The sequence below is a fragment of the Salminus brasiliensis genome, chromosome 17, assembly GCF_030463535.1.
Source record: "Salminus brasiliensis chromosome 17, fSalBra1.hap2, whole genome shotgun sequence".
NCBI lineage: Eukaryota > Metazoa > Chordata > Actinopteri > Characiformes > Bryconidae > Salminus > Salminus brasiliensis.
In genome coordinates, this window is record NC_132894.1 from 2,466,868 (window position 1) to 2,485,229 (window position 18,362).

Sequence of the window (18,362 nt, forward strand, 5' to 3'; positions counted from 1 at the left end):
TTGATCGTACGAGGCCCCTGCCTTCACTCGCCAGCAGGCTACCCATTTCTCTGAGCTGAGTGGAAGTCACTGCAGAGCACTGGGGTGTCATGTTGGCATGGCATGGCTTTCAGATCTGTCTTTCTATGGCTACTGAACTTTCTCCATCTCTGTCCACTTTCCTGTAGGTGATCCTTTCCAGAATGATCCTTTTGCCAAGCAGCCTCCCACAGCTACAGGTATCCACTCTGGCTTAATGCATGACGGGAAGAGTGCCGTGTAAATGTACAGTCGTATGATGCACCAAAAATGACGTTTTCTAAAGAGAGCATAGATTATGTACATATCATATAATTATAACACATGACATATATGACACCCCTTGGAAACCTTTGTCTTTTACACATATTTAAACATCTGGGCAGATGGTACTGACTGGAGCCGACTGTGGTGATGCCACTCACTTCGATAATAAGAGCAAACCGAACTAAGGCTACATTTACGTACCAGCTGACCCGATTGTCCGATTGTCTCTTTTGAACATTCATTGTCAAACAGTGGTCAAGCTCTTAACCTGATGCACATGTGCAAAAGAGCTTCGCCGGGTTTTCGGGCGTCCCAGTGGCTGACAGCTGGGCTCATCACGGAGAAGGCGTACAAACTTCGACCACGCCCACTTCAGCTGTCTGTTTCTTTTCAAGCTTTTTATTTTCCTTTGACGCTGCAGCAGCAGCCTCCTGTGGCTGCCCCCAAATATTTATGAAGTCTGTTAGCTCCCTGTCCTGCCACTGAAAACCTCCCTCACCCCTCGTCCAGTGCGCTTTTATGAGGATTGAATGAGGATTTTTACCTGTACCTGATTAATTACATTTTACAATGGTTTTAAAAAAGGTTGTGAGTGAGTTTAGTTATATTACCTCTATCTCGTTGTATTGATCACATGAAGATCAGATATGTTTATGTTCCAAAAGACAAAGGTTGTCATGGGGTGTTCTCATTTTTTCACACGACTGTGTGTCTATAACGGATCCTGTGCTCTAAAATACACAGAAAATTAATAAGACACTGTATTTACACTGGTAACAGGCTACGAGCTCGATTTAAGGAAAGGCGTGAGTGTGGCACTCCATGGCTGACATGTATTGCAGCATCATGTTCAGTTATACTGGCACACTTCTCTCTTTCTAATATGTAACTTTCAGTTCTCCAACTCTCATACTAAATTAGGGTCATTCTGAAAGTGTAAACTGGGGTCATTTTGAAAGTGTAGCATCTAAGCAGTGTTGTGTAACCGGTGGGTGAGTGAACTGGTAAAGAGTGGGTTTGTGAGGGTGTAGAAGGTGGGTCGGAGGTACAGTATGGGCAGTGAATCAGAATTTATTTAGTGCTGTGACTAAACTCAGAATTTGATCATGAATTTATATTTTATTTAAATATTATGGGTGTTTTAGTGGAATGTAGCTTACATGTGCCAGCCTTAGGCTCGTTCCACTTAAAACGTTTTGTGTTTTCTGGCCAAAATGAAAAGTTTTTCAAAACACAACTTGGGAAAGAGCCGACAGTTTTGTATTTATACGAGGCCTGTGCGATTAGCACAATATTTAATCTATAATGTGCCCGCAGTCAGTTTGGGCCTTTGTGACCTCCTCTTGAATCATGGCAGTTGCTTATTTTTAAATGACCAATGCAAAAGCGATGCTAATAGCATCCTCTGCTGGAGAAACGTCAGACTGCAGCACTGAGCACTAAATTTCCATGTTCAGGTTCATGTTTGCTACTCGTTTGAAAATAATAGGTTTGTTTTTGACCTGTATAACTGGAACTCGTCTGTAGATGTAGTCTGTGGGAGAATCTATGGGACACCTGAAGTATGGAAAATACTCAAGTTTTGCATCAGATGCTTCCCAACAGCTCCGGCTTATTACTGTCCTGTAACTTAATTACTACTGCCCCCACCTAGAATTAGCGGATAGTGTTTATAGCCTTCAAGCGTGTTGAACTCCAGTAATGCTGTGTTGGCAAGAGTTTTAAAAGATGGTGTGGAGCTTCATGTGACGCAGGAAAATTGTTTGCTAGCCTTCACCTTCTCAGTGCTGCTGCCTTTGTGTGATAGGGTCCTAGCTATTGGGTGAGGATTGGGTAATGATTGGAATTTACTGAAATCAGGGTTAAAATTGCATTTAAAAAAGGAAAAAAAGAATTAGGTATTGTTCCAATTTCGTCAAATGTAATTGAATTGTGCTAAAATGTGAGATTTTGGATTAAAAATGAGCAAATAATAAATAAATAAATAATTACAGTATTACTGGAAAGAGGAGGGGTAGAGGGGTTTTAAAAAACATCATAACACATGATAAAACTTGAAAGATGAGCAAAAGACAGAGTGGTGATTCTGTGTCTGCTCACAAAGTCATGACACTGTTCTTCAGATCCGTTTGGGGGAGATCCTTTTAAAGAGACCGACCCATTCAAGACCACTTCAGAAGACTTCTTCAAGTGTCCGGCCAAGGCCGACCCCTTCACCAGCTCTGATCCGTTCAGTAAAAGTGCTACTCTCCCGGCTAAGGTAAAGAATCACCCAGGAAGTGATGCAAAGTCACTCTTTTGCATTTTGAATAAACGCAGCACAGAGCATGTTCAGTTAACCGTCTCTTTTCTGCTCTCTTTGCAGCCTCATCACTTTTCAAGCAATGACCCATTTGCCTCCACCAGTCCCAAACCGAAAGGCTCAGGTACTTGTTCCTTTCCTGCTGAGTCATCTCAAGCCTAGTGCCTGCTCTTTGATGGGTTCCACACTGACATGATATATTTCCTCGCTCTCCAAATACCGGTTACACCCATCTTATCCCAGCTCAGGCCCCAGATCAGTGAAAAAGGGCAATGCCTAAAAGTCTCTCTGTTCACTGAGATGTGCCTTGAGAAAGGACTGTGGTAAGAGTTGCACAATGCAGGCGGGGGCTGTTTTCACACCTTATGCCCCAGGGTGATTTCTGGCCCGGTGGAGGCCTCGGAGAAGGTGACGAGAGTGTTTCGAGAGCAGAAGTGAGAAGAAGCTGTTAAGACGGTTCCCATGCTCAGAGTCCCGACCATCCACTCAGGCCCTCCACCACTCTGAAAAGATGGGACGTTCCTCTGATGTTGCAGTAAACACGTTCTACTGCAGACTGTGTGTGTGTTTTTTATATACATGTACGATGCCAGGAAGTGTTTTTTTTTCCTACATGTGGTGGGGTAGAGAAAAAAACGAGAGATATAACTTTGAAGATAACTTCGGTGTGTTCGAAATATCGCTTGAAGTAGATGTGGCAATTTGTTTTTTTTCACCAGTGAGTTTCCATGACCTGTTTTTTGTCAGATAAACATTTTTAAACATAGTTTTAGATCAGGCACTCTTTTGTTTTTTGTAATGTCGTTCTAATGCAGACTAAACAGCAGCAAAGGAGTACGCTGATGAAGTGAGAAACGTCTCTTTCACCAAAGCATGTTTAGTCTTACATATATATACATATCTTCTCCATTTCTTCTGTCTTTCATTTTTCTCCATATTATGAATCTGGCTGTTGTTCCTTTATATTGTTTTAGAATTTCAGGATCAGTGGACCAATAGAAATGCTCTAAAAGTACTTAAGAATGACTTAAAATCTTTTTACATTGACTTCCATTGAAAGTTAAGGTTTTTTCCTCCTTGTGTGAAGTTCCCGTTTTTTTTTAGATATGCTGTTTTTTTCGTGACAGCTGTGTATATTTATACATACACCAAACCATGCAAAACGTTATATACAGAATTATCAGAAATAATTTGATTTGGTTATTCAGAAGTTTATAGTGTACTCCCCTGCGTTTGCCTGCAGATCCCTTTGGCACTCTGGACCCCTTTGGAAGCAGCTCATTTGGCAGCAACAGTGGCTTTGCTGACTTCAGCCAGATGTCAAAGGTAGGAGGACCATTTCATTATGCATGTAAATTATTTATTATTATTATATATATATATATATATATATATATATATATATATATATATATATATATATATATATATATTTTTTATATATATATATATATATATATATATTTTTTTTTTTTTTTTCCTTTAATTAATTGCATTAATTACGTAGCTTTCACGTCATTTGGTGTAGGAATATTGATTATTGCCTGAATATTACTGAATTAGCAATTAATGAGCTTGAATTCTTGACCTGCGTCTGTGACAGAGTGACCTCCCTTTCCCTACCTGTGGTTCAACACAGCCGGGCTTTGTAGACGACCTCTTCAGCCGAAAGCAGGACACTCCAGCGCTCCCGCCGAAGAAGACCATCCCGCCACGGCCCAAGCCACCCAGCGGTAGGTTTAAAAATTTGTGACAACACCACCGGGTCAGACTGAGCTGCTTTTATGAGACCCAGTGGGGTGGGGTGGGGTGGGGAGGCACAACCTAAACAAAAACATAATTTTGTACCCTAAAATATTTTTCCATCATATTGTCACTGTCATGCAAAAACCTTGTATCTCCAAAAATCTAATTCGTCTAATTTCAATAGACGTCCATACAAATTGAAAAACTCTAAGTAATTTTGGAACATTTCTATGGGTCCATTCTTAATGTCAAAAACAAAAAACACATAAAAAATGGAAATGCAGACTTTTTGTGTGACAGTAGTGAGAGCTGTGTTTAAATGCAGAGTTGTGTGTGTGTGTGTGTTTGTATAAGTGCCAGAACGGACACACATTTCTTATTTAAACCAACCTCTTGGTGACTGCAGTAGAGCTCATTTTGGAAGCATGTAAACAACTCATAGTGAGAACTGGGCCAGGCTGAAGCGCATCCTCCACAGGGCGGGGTTAGTTTTAATCCACGGTTCTAACTAAGCCTCCAGAGAAACAGGGAGAAGTCAATATCACTAAAACAAACATGCATACATACACATTATAAATGATGAGCTTTGGAATGCATAGATTCATTAGAAACATGCTGTATAAAATAATTGTAATACTATTTTACATCGAATGTATTTAAAAATACATTTGCTATTATATTTATTTGGATACAAATGTTTGGTTTGGAAGTTTGTCTTGAGTCAAACAACCTTTGAACAAATGTATTGCATCAGTTGGCCACTGTGAAAACTGGCAAACTGGCAAACTTGGTCGGTTACAGTTAAGTACCGTATCAGACTAAAATCAAAATCAAAATAAAGGATTACAAATCTTTGCAAATGGCTTGTATTGATCAATATTATAATCTATAAAACCTGACATAGTACACTTAAAAATTCTGTTTCTATTTTTAATGAGGACAGAACCTTCTTTAACCTTCAAAAACTAAAGAACATTAACATAAGCTAAATATTATATAACCAGAACTGCATGTCATGACCTGGAACTATACAGGAGCCTTCATTTTTAAGACAGCAAGGCGGTAGGGTTAATATTGAAGGACTTTAGCATACATTCAATACAAGTAGAACTGTCTGCCCAAGCTAGGAACCAGTCAGGAGCCTTTATTTTCTTTTAGGACTGTAAGACTAGCTTTTTTTGCCTTTAGCTGAATTGTTTATAAGCAGTTGGTGCTGAAGTTTTCATAGTTGGATTATATATATATAATCCTTAATATTCCTCAACTAATTAAACATGTATTAATCAAGTCAAGTCAGATTTATTTGAATAGCTTTTTATAACTGTTGTCGTCACAAAGCAGCTTTACATAATTAGTACTTAATAAAGGACAGAGACAGAGAAGAAAGAAGAAATAACATAAAGGATCAAAGACCCCCGTGAGCAAGCCAACGGCGACAGTGGCAAGGAAAAACTCCCTCAGAGCTGGAGGAAGAAACCTTGGGAGGAACCAAGACTCACAAGGGGGACCCATCCTCCTCTGGCCAGACTATTTAAACATTAATGATAAAAATTACTAAACCAGATACCACAGACAGTTAATAGTGGTGATATTAATAGTGTCAGACAGACACGAGTCCATCTAGGTTTCAACACGGCCACCAAACAGGCAGCAGTGGCAGGCAGGTCAGCCGCCGGTCCGCCATGGGTGGTGGCGGGTGGGGGGGCCCGCTGGCCGGACTGGTAGGTGGCAGCTGGTTTGACGCAGGTAGAGGGGACCTCAGCGGGCAATCTTCCAGCAGGTCAGGCTGGGTGGCCATTTACTTGGAGAAGGTAAAAAGAGAAAGAGAAAGTTAGTTCTAAGAGGAATTTTATGGAGGGTTGAGAATGTTGAGCATCAGCATCTGGGTATGTCTGACGACTCCGGCAGGTCTGATTATAGCAGCCTAATTAAAAAGAGAGAGCCAGAAGGTAACACGGACACGGGAGCACCCTGAAAACACCAGCATCTATCTGCTCCACCGCCAACAAACCTGAGTGATCGCGTGTAAGCAGCGAGACGACAGCTCCAGCATCTCAGTGTACTACAATTCCCTGGGTCCGCGAACCCCTGGACCTGCAGCCCTTATCTAAGAAACATTAATTACCAAAAGCTGAACTAAACATATGAGTTTCAGCCTAGATTTAAAGTTTGAGACTGTGTCTGAGTCCCGAACATTATCTGGAAGGTTATTCCAAAGTTGGGGGGCTTTATAAAAAAAGGCTCCTCCCCCTGCTGAGGTTTTCTGAATTTTTATTAATCAAAAACTCTTCTCTAGTCAAAACAAACGATCAGAAGATCAGAAAAAACGCTGCAGTCATTTTTTCTTGTTTCTGCCCACACCTTCACTTCACCAGCGAGCACACCAGGGTCACACATGAAAGGTTAAGAAACACTCACGATTGACCACACTGATATCAGCCACCTTTCCCTTCTTTATGGAGGCAAACAGGAAATGAAGGTTTAGAGCAGCTCAGGTTTTAGATGTTGTTGTTTTTTTTGAGATTAGATTTTGTTGATCTCTGTGTTTGAGTCTGTAGATGAGATGATGGTGTGATACCAAGAGCCGAACCTCTTCTAGTGAAGAGCTGCTGTCGCAGGTGCCGAGGGAGGGGAGAGAACTGTTTGAGTTTTCATTGTAGAATCAGTGCAACTCACTCTACGGGCGAAGCTTCCTAGAAGCTGGAGAAAATTGTTGTGGTGTTCTAGAAGTGTTTTAATACGAGGTTAGAAGTGGAGGGTTAGTTGGTATATTGAGGGGGGCACTGCAACATCTCAGTTGCTTCAATCATCTGCGGTTAGCCTGCACTGCCAGCATCGTGTGCTGATCTCCACACCCTTCCCCACTTCCTCTGTGTGTTGGTGTGTGTTTTTACTCACACTCTGGTGAACTGGGTGACTCGAGTGCCATAAATTTACACAGCTCTTTTTTCTTTCTTTTTTTACACAGAGTACCCACTACTGCTTTCTCATAACTTTCTTAAGATGAAAGGTTCAGCTCTAAGGCTTGGCTTTTATTTTGTGTGTTTGTGTTTTCTTTTTTTTTTGGAAACCAAAACAACATTTTTATGGTAGTTTATATTGAATAAAAGTTATCCAGCATTATTAGAGTTAATTGTATCAAATAAATAATTGGAGAAAAAACACTCTTAAAAATAGATGCCATAGAAGAATTGCTCACTTTTGCTCACATAAAGAACCGTTTCTGCAATAGAGACCGTGAGGAATCTTAAAGACTATAGCCTCTTCACACTCAAACACACACACATATCTGTATTAAAACCATTACATGATATTCATGGAATCTCTGAGGTTTTTAAGAGTATATCAACCCTGGAAATGGCTGAATTTCAGTTGTCTGTGTATTATAATATGTGTTGCAATGAAAATTGTCACATAGGTGTTTCCTCATTCCAGATATCACCAACGAGTCAACCCAAGTGCTGACAGTTTCTGTACCAGTAACCAGATTAGCGCATATTTGCATCCCTTTATGATATATTTTTGTGCCCTTTGCAGTCACTTCTGCATTTTTTTCATGTTTGTTTACCCCCCAGTGCACAGTCTCAGTCTTCAGCGTGGCTGAAAAAAGCAAAAGCTGTGCCGCATATTATTATAATTAAGGCTTTTTTCCTCTGCACCGTTTGCCTTACAGCTGTGAATGGAGAATTGATAAGCTGTGCTTGTTTTTGCTGGCTTTGACCTGTCAGGGTGGAGCTCCGTATTGTGGTTTGCTATTCCGTTTACTGAAAGAGAGAAACTGATTGCTGGTCTGGTATAAATAACAGCCCAATTGACACTGCGGTTGACACCTTTAGAGGAACCAACAACCAGTTTAAAGTTCTCACGAGTGAGACGATGCCAATCGTTGCGCACCAAAAAAAAAAAAAAAAAAAAAAGTGTTACACGTAAGCATTTTTTTAGTCCACCTTTTTTTGTTTCTCGTATTTAAGCAGAGCAAATTTTGCAACCCCCACCACCTTCTGTGTAGCTTTAACCTTTATGCATAACCATATTCTAGAAATCGTGGGACGACAAGCTTGTGTTTTGTAGTATCGGCGGTATAGTTTCACCATAGTAGACTGGGTGGCAATGGTGCACCACACGAGTGTAACTGAAAAAGCTGTGGTTTTTCGGTTGATCTGGGGCAAAGGTTTGGTGGTGGTTAGTCACAAATACCATTGACACGCTTAGATACACTGTCAAACTGGTGATTGGCATGTTCTTAGAGGGATAGATTAACATATAAGCAATGTTGCGTGTTTTTCTGTTGCAGAACATTTTGTCTTGCAGTCAGGGCCAGTGGAAGAGGACGTCACCCTTATAAGAAAACACTGCTCTCATGACTAAAAGCAAGCTTGCATCTACAGCAGGGTGTGGTAGAGTTCTCACACAGCGAGAAAGGAAATGTGAGCAGTGTGGGGCAGAAAGTTCATCCTTATTTGTTTCATGAAATTGTGATTTATTTCATTGCTTTATTGCAGGTTAAAAAAATTGAAAATCACAAATGCATCACAAGCAAGTCTTTATTTCTGACCTCTTTCAGGTAAAAGCACCCCGACTAACATACCTGGATCAGGGGACCCGTCCAAGTCAAGCGATCCTTTCCAGCCCTTCGGCCCCGACGCCAACGACCCGTTTCAGAGTAAAAAGGGGGTCGGGGACCCATTTAGTGGCAAAGATCCGTTTGCACCGTCTGCTTCAAGTAAAGCCTCTAAAGACTCTTCCTTGGGTTTTGCAGACTTCAGCTCTGTAAGTTGAGCTTAGTGATACTACTTCTCTTGTCCAGTCCACCTTTTTTATTATTTTTTTAATCTTCTTTTTCTTTTTTTTTTTTTCCTCCCCAAAAATACTCTCTGCTTTTTAGTAATCATGAGTGAGATTTTGTGGAGCAGACCGCACCATTGGCTTCTGTACCTCTCCGTCTATGCTGTTGCCTCATGCTGGCTACTCTCCATCTCTACTGCCATTACTATTTGTAATTAACCAACTCCATGGAATGATCAGGAACAATGAAAGGAACGATGATCATGAAGCCAGACGCGGCTCGGCAGCGACCCGTGGCAGACTCTGTCGTTTGTTGTGTTTGCTGTTATACCCCTTTTGTTGTCTTGCCTTCTGTAGGCTTCGCTGAATCAAATGGGCCACAAGTCTTGAGGGGTAAAAGCTCAGCTTCTCTGAGGTCCCATCCTAGCTATGCACACTGCTATGCTGAAGTCTTTGTAGTTTTGTAGTTTCACAAGTTTGTGATTTCAGAGTCTTCTAGAGCAAAGAACAGTCAGGAAGGGACTCTCTCAGGTACTGCTCACAGTGCTCACAAAATTGAGGTAAGAGTCAAATGCGATTTCAGCACAGTTGATGGACGTGGTCGTGAGTGGTACAGAAGGATAGGCAGTTTGTGTCTTTGTAGGATCTGTTAAGTAGGGATAAATGATTTGGGGATAAATCGTGATTTTTCAGCACAATGACGCCATTGCGATTTACAGTGCTGTTCATTTTTTAATTCTGCACCTGTATTAGTGGATCACATATCTGTTAAATATAATAAGGAACATATTACTACATGACAAGACCCTCGGGGTTCACAGATGAAATGTAGTTTTATTTTGAAACATACCAGATAAAAGATACCAATTAATAACAAGTTAAATCATAAATAAATGATCAGATAAACTGAGTAATAAAGGTGACTGGACCTTATGTACGACTGGCATCTTCTAATCGGTCGGTTTGTTTGTATTGGGTGTTTTTTTTCTTGTTAAACTCGCAGGCTATTGGCTATATAATATATATATATGTGTACAGTACTGTTCAAAAGTGTTAGTCCTCATAAGCTACATAAGCCCTTAAAATAAGTGTTAATATTGTTGTATCAGGCTCCACTAGCTGACTTGGTAGCTAAATTATTAATATAGACTAATATAAACTGTAGATCCGAAAGGTTTGTCTTGAGCTATAAAGCAAACCTACTACACTATATGGACAAAAGTATTGGGACACACCACTTAATCACTGAATTCAGCTGTTTGATTCAGTCCCATTCAGCTACAGGTGTATAAAATCCAGCCTCTAGCCCTGCAGTCTGCCTCTCTTCCACACATCAGTGAAAGAACGGGAGGTTCTGAAGAGCTCACTGAACTCCAGCGTGGTTCTGTATGTAATAGGAGACACCGCTGCACCAACAACAACAAGTCAGCTGGTGAAATTTAGACCTTCCCTCCTAGATCTTCCTCCATCAGCTGTGAGTGGTGTTATTATTGAACAGTGGAAGAGTTTAGGAGGAACAGCTCACAGAGAGCAGCTCAGTGTCCACCGAGTGTCTGTCAGACCACGTAAAGTTACAGAGCGGGGTCAGGGCCGAGTGCTGAGCTCAGAGCATAGCCTCCAATAACTGCAGAGCTCCAGACCTGCTGCTGCTGGTAGAGCTTAGAGGAAAGGGGGACCAGCTCCATATTAATAATGCCTATGGGTTTAGAATGGGACGTCATATAAAAGCTCCGGTAGGTGTTATGTGTAGGTGTCCCAATACTTTTGCCCATACAGTGTTAGCACACTAAATGACTTATCATCATTCAAGCTATCCACTTAGCTCAGTTAGCTAGTAGTAAATCTTGAGCCTTGGCTGCAGAAGTATTTACTGATGGCTCAAAGGGTGCCGAACTCCACATTTTTCATTCGGCCAGTAGCTGGAAAAAATGGGTGAGGGCCTCCGGACATCAGATTCAGGCAGTTGGGTAATTACCCTGTGTACAGCATTGTTGTCAACACTTCTACGAACTGTTTGGACGTCCTTCTGTAGAAAAGCAGAAATCGAGCTTCAACAGAGAAGCCACGCCAGCATTTCCTTTGATTGCTAATTGTAGCAGCTGATAGCTATTTGTGTAACCTTGTGTGGCTCATTATCACACCCTTTGTGTGGTCATGTATTTCAGGGTCTTCTAGACACAAACTGACTCTCGTTCTGTATCTGATGGAGGTCTTCTGAGAGGTCTCACGATTCAGTGTGAAGTCTGTGGGTCTTGTTGATCTTCTGGCCTAGTCTTACTTGAGTTGCTCTAGATATCAGGAGATGTTTAGACTAAGACTAAGACTCAGGGTTCTAAGGAACTGAGTGTTCTTTAAGTGTGTGTTTTGTGAGGAACGTTTGGAGATTGTTGGTTTGACAAAGTGTTGTTGTGGGTTCCTCATAATTTGACAGTCATAATTTGGATGGTGGATTTTCTCTCTTTCATTAGCTAGAGATTTTACCTCAGCCCTTATACATACATACAAAGCCGGAAGGGTTCTCTATAGCACTGAAAAGGGGTTCTTTGATTCATAATCACAGGAGAACCCTTTTTGGTGTTATGTAGAACCATTATTATAGAACCAACCCCATTAAAAAAACAAATGATGTACCATTATAGGCAGGTTAACCATTCAGATGGTTCTTAGAGTTGTGATAGTTCTTTATACTAAAGAACCCTTGAGGAACCTCTTTTTAAGTAGTTCATTACATACCCAGGATTTTGACCCTGTTAGCTATTAGCTGATTTTGTGATGTCACAAAATCCAACACATTTATACATACACTATATGTCCAAATGTTTGCGGACACCCCTTCTAATATATAAAGTAGCATTCATCTACTTAAAGCTGCACTCATTTCTGACACAGATGTGCAAGTGTGCACACACACAGTCCTTGTAGAGAAATACTGCCAATAGAATAGGACTCTCTGGAGCAGATAAACATGATGAACCTAGAGGGGTATAAAGCCCCCCAGCAGCATTGAGCTGTGGAGCAGTGTTCTCAGGAACTGTGTTCTCTGAAATGATGGTGGAGCTCCATCCAGTCCTTTTGGGATAAGTTGGGGAGTTGAGGGATATTGAGGTGGGGTGGTGTTCATTATCCAACATCCTGACCTCACTAATGATTTTGTTGCTGAATGCAGTCAAATCCTTACAGCAATGTTCCTCTAGTAGAAAAATCTGGTAGAAAGTCTTCTTCTCTTTGCAGTAGAGACAGTTACTCCAAAAAAAGCAGTATCAGTATTGATTTCAAGAAACAATAAATAAGAAGGTGTCTCAATACTTTTGTCCATATAGCGTATATGCAATTTAAGCCTGATTATTATTTGCACTGATGTTATAAAGAGTGTTCCAGCCTAGGCTGCTGTGCAAGTCAGTAGGGCACATGACAGGGTAGCCAATCAGAACAGACAGAATTTGCATATATCAGTCTTAAAGGCACAGTAGCGGTTGGCAGTTTTTCATATCATACACGGACCTCAGGGGTAAAACTAAAGGAGAAATGTGGAATAGGGGCCCTTTAAGGTCTAGACAGGCCCACAGTAGCTGGTTTCAGTGAATGGAAGACAGAGCCCAGATTAGGTGAAAAGGTTCCCCTCTAAAAAAAAAACATCCTGAAGCTTGTTTTCGTAGAGCTTGACTTACTGGCAGTAGGGTTTGTGGGGGCACAGTTCCATGGTGGTGGAGGTTATTGGAAAGCCGCTGGTCTTGGCTTTTGGAGTTGGTTCCATGGTGACTGGTTGACAGGAAGGAGCAGTATCACTACTCAGCTCTCAGGCTGGAGATTTCTCAGCATGGGATTTGGTGTGCACCCTAGTTTCTGTATAATGCAAAAACCCACTCAATTTAAGACCCATTGATTTGTTGTGCCATCGTCATCATCATCATCCTCAGCCATCATTCTCCTGTCATTGGTGTTGGTGTGCATGTGATGGGGACGCAGGGCTTGCTTCAGCCGTCTCTGATTTTTTTCTCCTTCTCTCATGAGCTCAGTCTCATCAGAATTACTGCTAAATGTACGATGTCTACAATATTTGAGAAAGCATGCCATCATTTTTGATCTACTTGTGGTTTGATAACTGTATAGTTGACAGCACTATCAGACTTTTAAAAAATTAATAATACTATTTAATAACAGTTACCCCCGTGCTTAAATGGTTGCTGATAACCATTTATTATCTATTATTACTTAATACTATAAGCCTGTTTGGAGTCTTCTCAATGGAACACTAGCTTTAGGCCAGCTGGACACTATACCCATATTATAATTACTAAGCATAAACTGTAGCTTTTTATCGTAGAACCTCAAAAACTGAAGCTTTAAGTAGGGATGCATGATGATATCTGTCTCCGTCATATTGGCATCAACATAACTGTTTAAAAGATCGTCAGCATCAGACAGATGTTTACATTTGACCATCATTTGAAACTGATTTTTGATGATGTATTTATTGAATTTATTAAAAGAGCAGAATGTTCAGGTGACACTGGACTACTGTACCTAAACACCTGCATTTTATAGAACCGAAATAATCGCCATATTCCCCTGTAGTACTAATCCAGGTCCCGGTTTATACATTTATGGACGGCAGTATTCAAAGATATGCACACCAATGAGCCAAAACATTGGGACACCACTCGCAGATGATCCAGTGAATCAGTGGAACAACAGCACATATGAAGGTCTAGGATCTCTGGGAGATGGTAACTAAACAGTCGGTTCTCAAAGTTCTCATAGGTTCTCATAGACTTTGATGTGGAGAAATGAATGACAAAGGCTTAGAGCCTTTGACCAAACTGTGATGTTTCACACGACTGGATCAGAACATCTCCAGAACATGAGGCATGTGTTTCCGTGTGGGGTGTTCTCGGTATGCAGTGGTCAGTTCCTATCAAATGTGTTGGCCCATCTCTGTCCCTCAAACCAGCGACAGGATGTCGGGTGCCAGAGAAGGAATACTGTGTCGCAGGAACCAAAATGTTTCGTTTATGGTTAAGGGAAGAACATTCCACAGCATGCCTGGGGCTGGGTAGCTGCAGACCAGTCGGAGTGCCCATGCCGACCCCTGTCCACCATTAAAAGCGACTACAATGGATACATCAGAACTGGACCTTGGAGTGATAGAAGAAGGTGGCCTGGTCCCATGAGGTCACAGGACAGCCAGAAATGTATGTGCCAATCCATTTCCAGACTTGCAGGACTTGCAGGATCTGCTGGAGCATCTTGGTGCAGATGTCCGAGGACACCTTCAGAGGTGTTGTAGAGGGAGCTTCACATTACAACTACATATTAGTCAGGTGGTCAAAATGCTTTGGTTTTGGACAGACGAACATCAGAAAAGGACCTCAGAGTGATGGATGGAGGTGGCGCGGTCCTATGAGGTCCCTGCACAGCCTTGTACATGTGCTGTGTTTGCCTGTAGGAGGCGCTGTAACAACGAGCCCAATCCACCGTGGCTCCACCACCTCCCAACTTACAGGACCTGTCTTGGTGCAGATACCACCTTCAGAGGTGTTGTAGAGGGAGCTTCACATTACAACAGCATATTAAGCAGGTGGTCAAAATGCTCTGGCTCATCGGTGTTCATGAAAAATCTTAGATGGTTCGTTTCCACTCAGTCTGATGTGCATGTTCATCTCAAATGTGCCCTGTTTGTTCACTGCGGTTCACCATTTCTGTCTTCAAAGTGTACAGAACTCGTGTGTCTCCTCTTCTGTCACTCTGTCTCCCAGCTTCAGATCAGTGCATGAGTCTGTTTGTCTGCCCATGAGTTCATTCCTTTCCCCCAAAAGCCTGATTAAAAGATCCATGATGTGTCATTGGTGTTGGTGGTCTGTTGAGTATCCACTGAGCCATTTGTCCGTGTGCAGTGAAGTGAATGGTGTGTGGCAGTTTGCTGTATATCTCTCTCTCTCTATCTCTCTTTTTTACGTTTGTGTGTGTGTGTGTTTTTGTAACCCAATTTTCTCTTGCAGGGACTGAGAGAGTTAAGGTAAGATTGTCTGACAGTGTGGTGAAGTAGACCTTGTTCGTTCACGTTACACATCACACATCACACATCAGTTCAGAGGAAGACGATACACGACCTCTGCATTTAGGGCTGGGCGATATGGTCAAAATACTATATCATGATATTTAAAGACTTTTTTGTGATAGACAATATTTATCACGACTAATCACACACTAAACACATCAGTATCAGATTCTTATAATCTACTATTCAGATCCTCTCCTGTACTAAATACAGTGATTTATACTCTGTTAACATCTGCTGCTCTTCATCTAATGAACCCAGTCTAATTACACTGTTAGTAATGAAACCTGCAGCTGATCAGTGTTTATTAAGCAGTAATAACAGTCTCCTCCATATGATTAGAGAAGCTTACTGTTATCACCATCACTACATTCATCACAACACGATAAAATATCATCATATTGCCCAGCTCTACCTGCATGCTGAAATTTCATTCAGGCTCCTTAGATTTTGTTTATATGCAATGAAATGTGCAGTCATGTCAAAAAATTAGGACCCCATAAAACCTTTGTATTCTTGAACGCATTTAAACATCTGAACATTTGATCTTCATGTGATCGACACTGAGAGATGGAGGTAATCGAACTAAACTCACACACCTGAAGAAATCTGAAGTCTTTAATCATCATTTATAAAATGGAATTAATAGAAATTTAATTGTCCTGTTAAGACAAAGTTCGACCCCACTCACATTTATTACTACTTCTAATGTGTAGAATTAGACTCAGGAGCAGAACATCAGCTGCAGATGATCAGAACATGGTTGGAGAGGATTATTCTGGAGGAGTCTTAGTGTCTTATTTAAACCTCAGACGTTTAGTCTGGTCTGATCTTGATGGTTGAAGCTGGTGGTGAAGAAGATCACCATCACGGCCAGATCCAGATTCAGAGAGCTCTCTGAGGCCTTCAGTCTTCAGTTTACCGTCAGAAAAAGACTGCACAAGTGTGTCAAGTGAAAAAAAAACGTTTAGAAGAGCTAAAGTTTTTTTTTTTTTTATTTGATATTTTTTAATAGTTTTTTTGTTGCCTTTTTCTCTCAGTTAACTAACAATTAACCCCTAGCACTAGCAATGCTCTTGACACTAGAAGGTAAGCTGTCTGACGGTAGATGCTGTACTTTGAACTGTGGCGAGACCATGATGACTTATTAAAATTCCGGGGCACTTCTTTACTCATTTTGTGGTTCTGCTGTTGGGCTGAACTTGCTAGGACATCCTGACCTGTCCATGCTCGTCAGCTGTTCCACTTGTAAATGATTTAGTGGACAGTGGAGCGCCTGATTTCGAACAGTTCCCAGACTCCTCTGTATCTCCACCCTTCTTTCTGAAGGCCTCAGAGAGCTCTCTGGATCTGGATCTGCCATGATGGTGATCATCTTCACCACCAGCTTCAACAATCAAGAGCAGGCCAGATTAAATGTCTGAGGTTTAAATCAGACTCCAGACTCCTCCAGAATAATCATCTCCAACCATGTTCTGATCACCGCAGCTGATCTTCTGCAGATAAGACTAATTCTACACATTTGAAGGAGTAATAAAGGTGAGTGGGGTCGAACTTTTTCCTAACAGGACAATTAAGTTGTTATTAATTCCATTTTTATATGATTAATAAATGCTTTTCTTCAGGTGTGTGCGTTTAGTTCGATTACCTCTATCTCTCAGTGCTGATCACATGAAGATCCAAGGATAAAAGTTCAGACAGAAGTTCTCATAGGATCCTATTTTTTTCACATGAAGAAATGCAGTAAAACTATACAGATCACTGCTAATTGAATTCATATAAAAATATGAATCCCAACAGGGAGAGCAGAAAGAGAACTGTATTCAATGTTCCACAAGCACAGCAGGGTGGCATCAGTGGTCCCATGACTTGGTAATATTAGTTTAGAGAAGTGAGAACTTCGAGGAACAGAGAAATCAGAGAGTCGCCACAAATAACTGCCGTTAAATCTGTAGAAACTGATAGTTGCTTAATTCCTTCAAACTCTGAAAAATCCTTGATTTATTTATTTGATTTATTTTAATGTCAGTTTGTTTAATTGAAGTGTTGGGCTTTCCAGCAGTCTGTCGTTGTTTTGGCCCAGGACAGCATTCCCTCGTCTGTCCCATACTCACCATATCATGTGACTGCAGATTGAATGCTAGCTCGTTTTGTCCAACCACAGAATGCCTGAGATTCCTCCCAAATGACGAATTACAATTATAGATCACAAATCATGCGATTGGCACGGAGTGCTCCTTTAAGTGTTTTCGACAGCCATGAATAATGTGTTTAGTTGCTGTGTATGCTCATACATACATAGGGTGTACAAAATAATGGAAACACCAGACTTGGCCATGTAAGAAGGTTCGCCTACAGGACCTAGAATCAGGAACTGACTGTAGCCCCTCAGTATCTGCTGCCACTCTTTTCTCATCTATCCACAGAAGGGCAGAATTAGAAGACCACGGCAGTCCAAGTACTATTTGATTGGTGGACCATTTTCAGCGCACCATGGTAGATATCAAACACCTCAGAGTGTCCACCAAGCAAAAACATCGGGCCAAGAGTGCTTCGGTGGTCAGAAACTGACCACTTATGAACGGTTAGGGGGAACTAACACAAATTGTCCAATAACAGATGAGCTACAGTCTGAGCTACAGTCTCAGTAACTGCTTACCGACTAAGCCTACCAGCAAGGTAAGTGTGGCTAATAAGGGGGCTGGTAAATGGACATGATGCGTACAAAAAGCTGCTGTACAGTTTATCGCGTCACTGCCAGTGCGGAGATTGGTCCACCAACCAAATGATATCTGGACATAAGATTGGTCATGTAAACTGGGGATGTAAATGTTGACAAATAATGAACGTCTGCATAATTATTCTGAAATGTGTGATGCGTTAATTATTTTCCCAAGTGGTGTTCAGAGTATTTATCTATGCTATACTATTGTATATATTTCTGTACTGTAGATCTGGACTGGACTGTGCTGATGATCATCGTCCTCTTAAAGACAGAACCACTGCGGACAAGTCTTGGGCCAAAAAATACAGGACTACTAATACTTACAGTTTGGACACACCTGGTTGAATGTGTGCTGATCATAATCTTAAAAAAACCTTTGTTCCAAGTGCTAGGGAGGACCATATTTTGTCAATAAAGAGGACCCTGGAGACACTGTAGTTAGGATGTCGTGGCTGGGTGGG

At 41.3% G+C, this 18,362-nt stretch overlaps 1 protein-coding gene across 7 annotated transcripts in view; it reads left to right on the forward strand.

The window, feature by feature from the left end:
* Window positions 1–18,362, forward strand: part of eps15l1a (epidermal growth factor receptor pathway substrate 15-like 1a) — a 44,572-nt gene that overhangs the window by 20,559 nt on the left and 5,651 nt on the right. For 4 of the 7 annotated variants that reach the window (XM_072659757.1, XM_072659760.1, XM_072659758.1 and 1 more), the window contains 6 exons: window positions 168–218; window positions 2,409–2,545; window positions 2,651–2,711; window positions 3,831–3,913; window positions 4,191–4,320; window positions 8,898–9,103. In XM_072659757.1, coding sequence (XP_072515858.1) covers window positions 168–218; window positions 2,409–2,545; window positions 2,651–2,711; window positions 3,831–3,913; window positions 4,191–4,320; window positions 8,898–9,103 — 668 coding nt within the window. Of the gene's footprint in view, window positions 1–167; window positions 219–2,408; window positions 2,546–2,650; window positions 2,712–3,830; window positions 3,914–4,190; window positions 4,321–8,897; window positions 9,104–15,117; window positions 15,135–18,362 lie in introns of all 7 variants that reach the window. The other 3 variants (XM_072659759.1, XM_072659763.1, XM_072659762.1) reach the window with 3 other exon arrangements.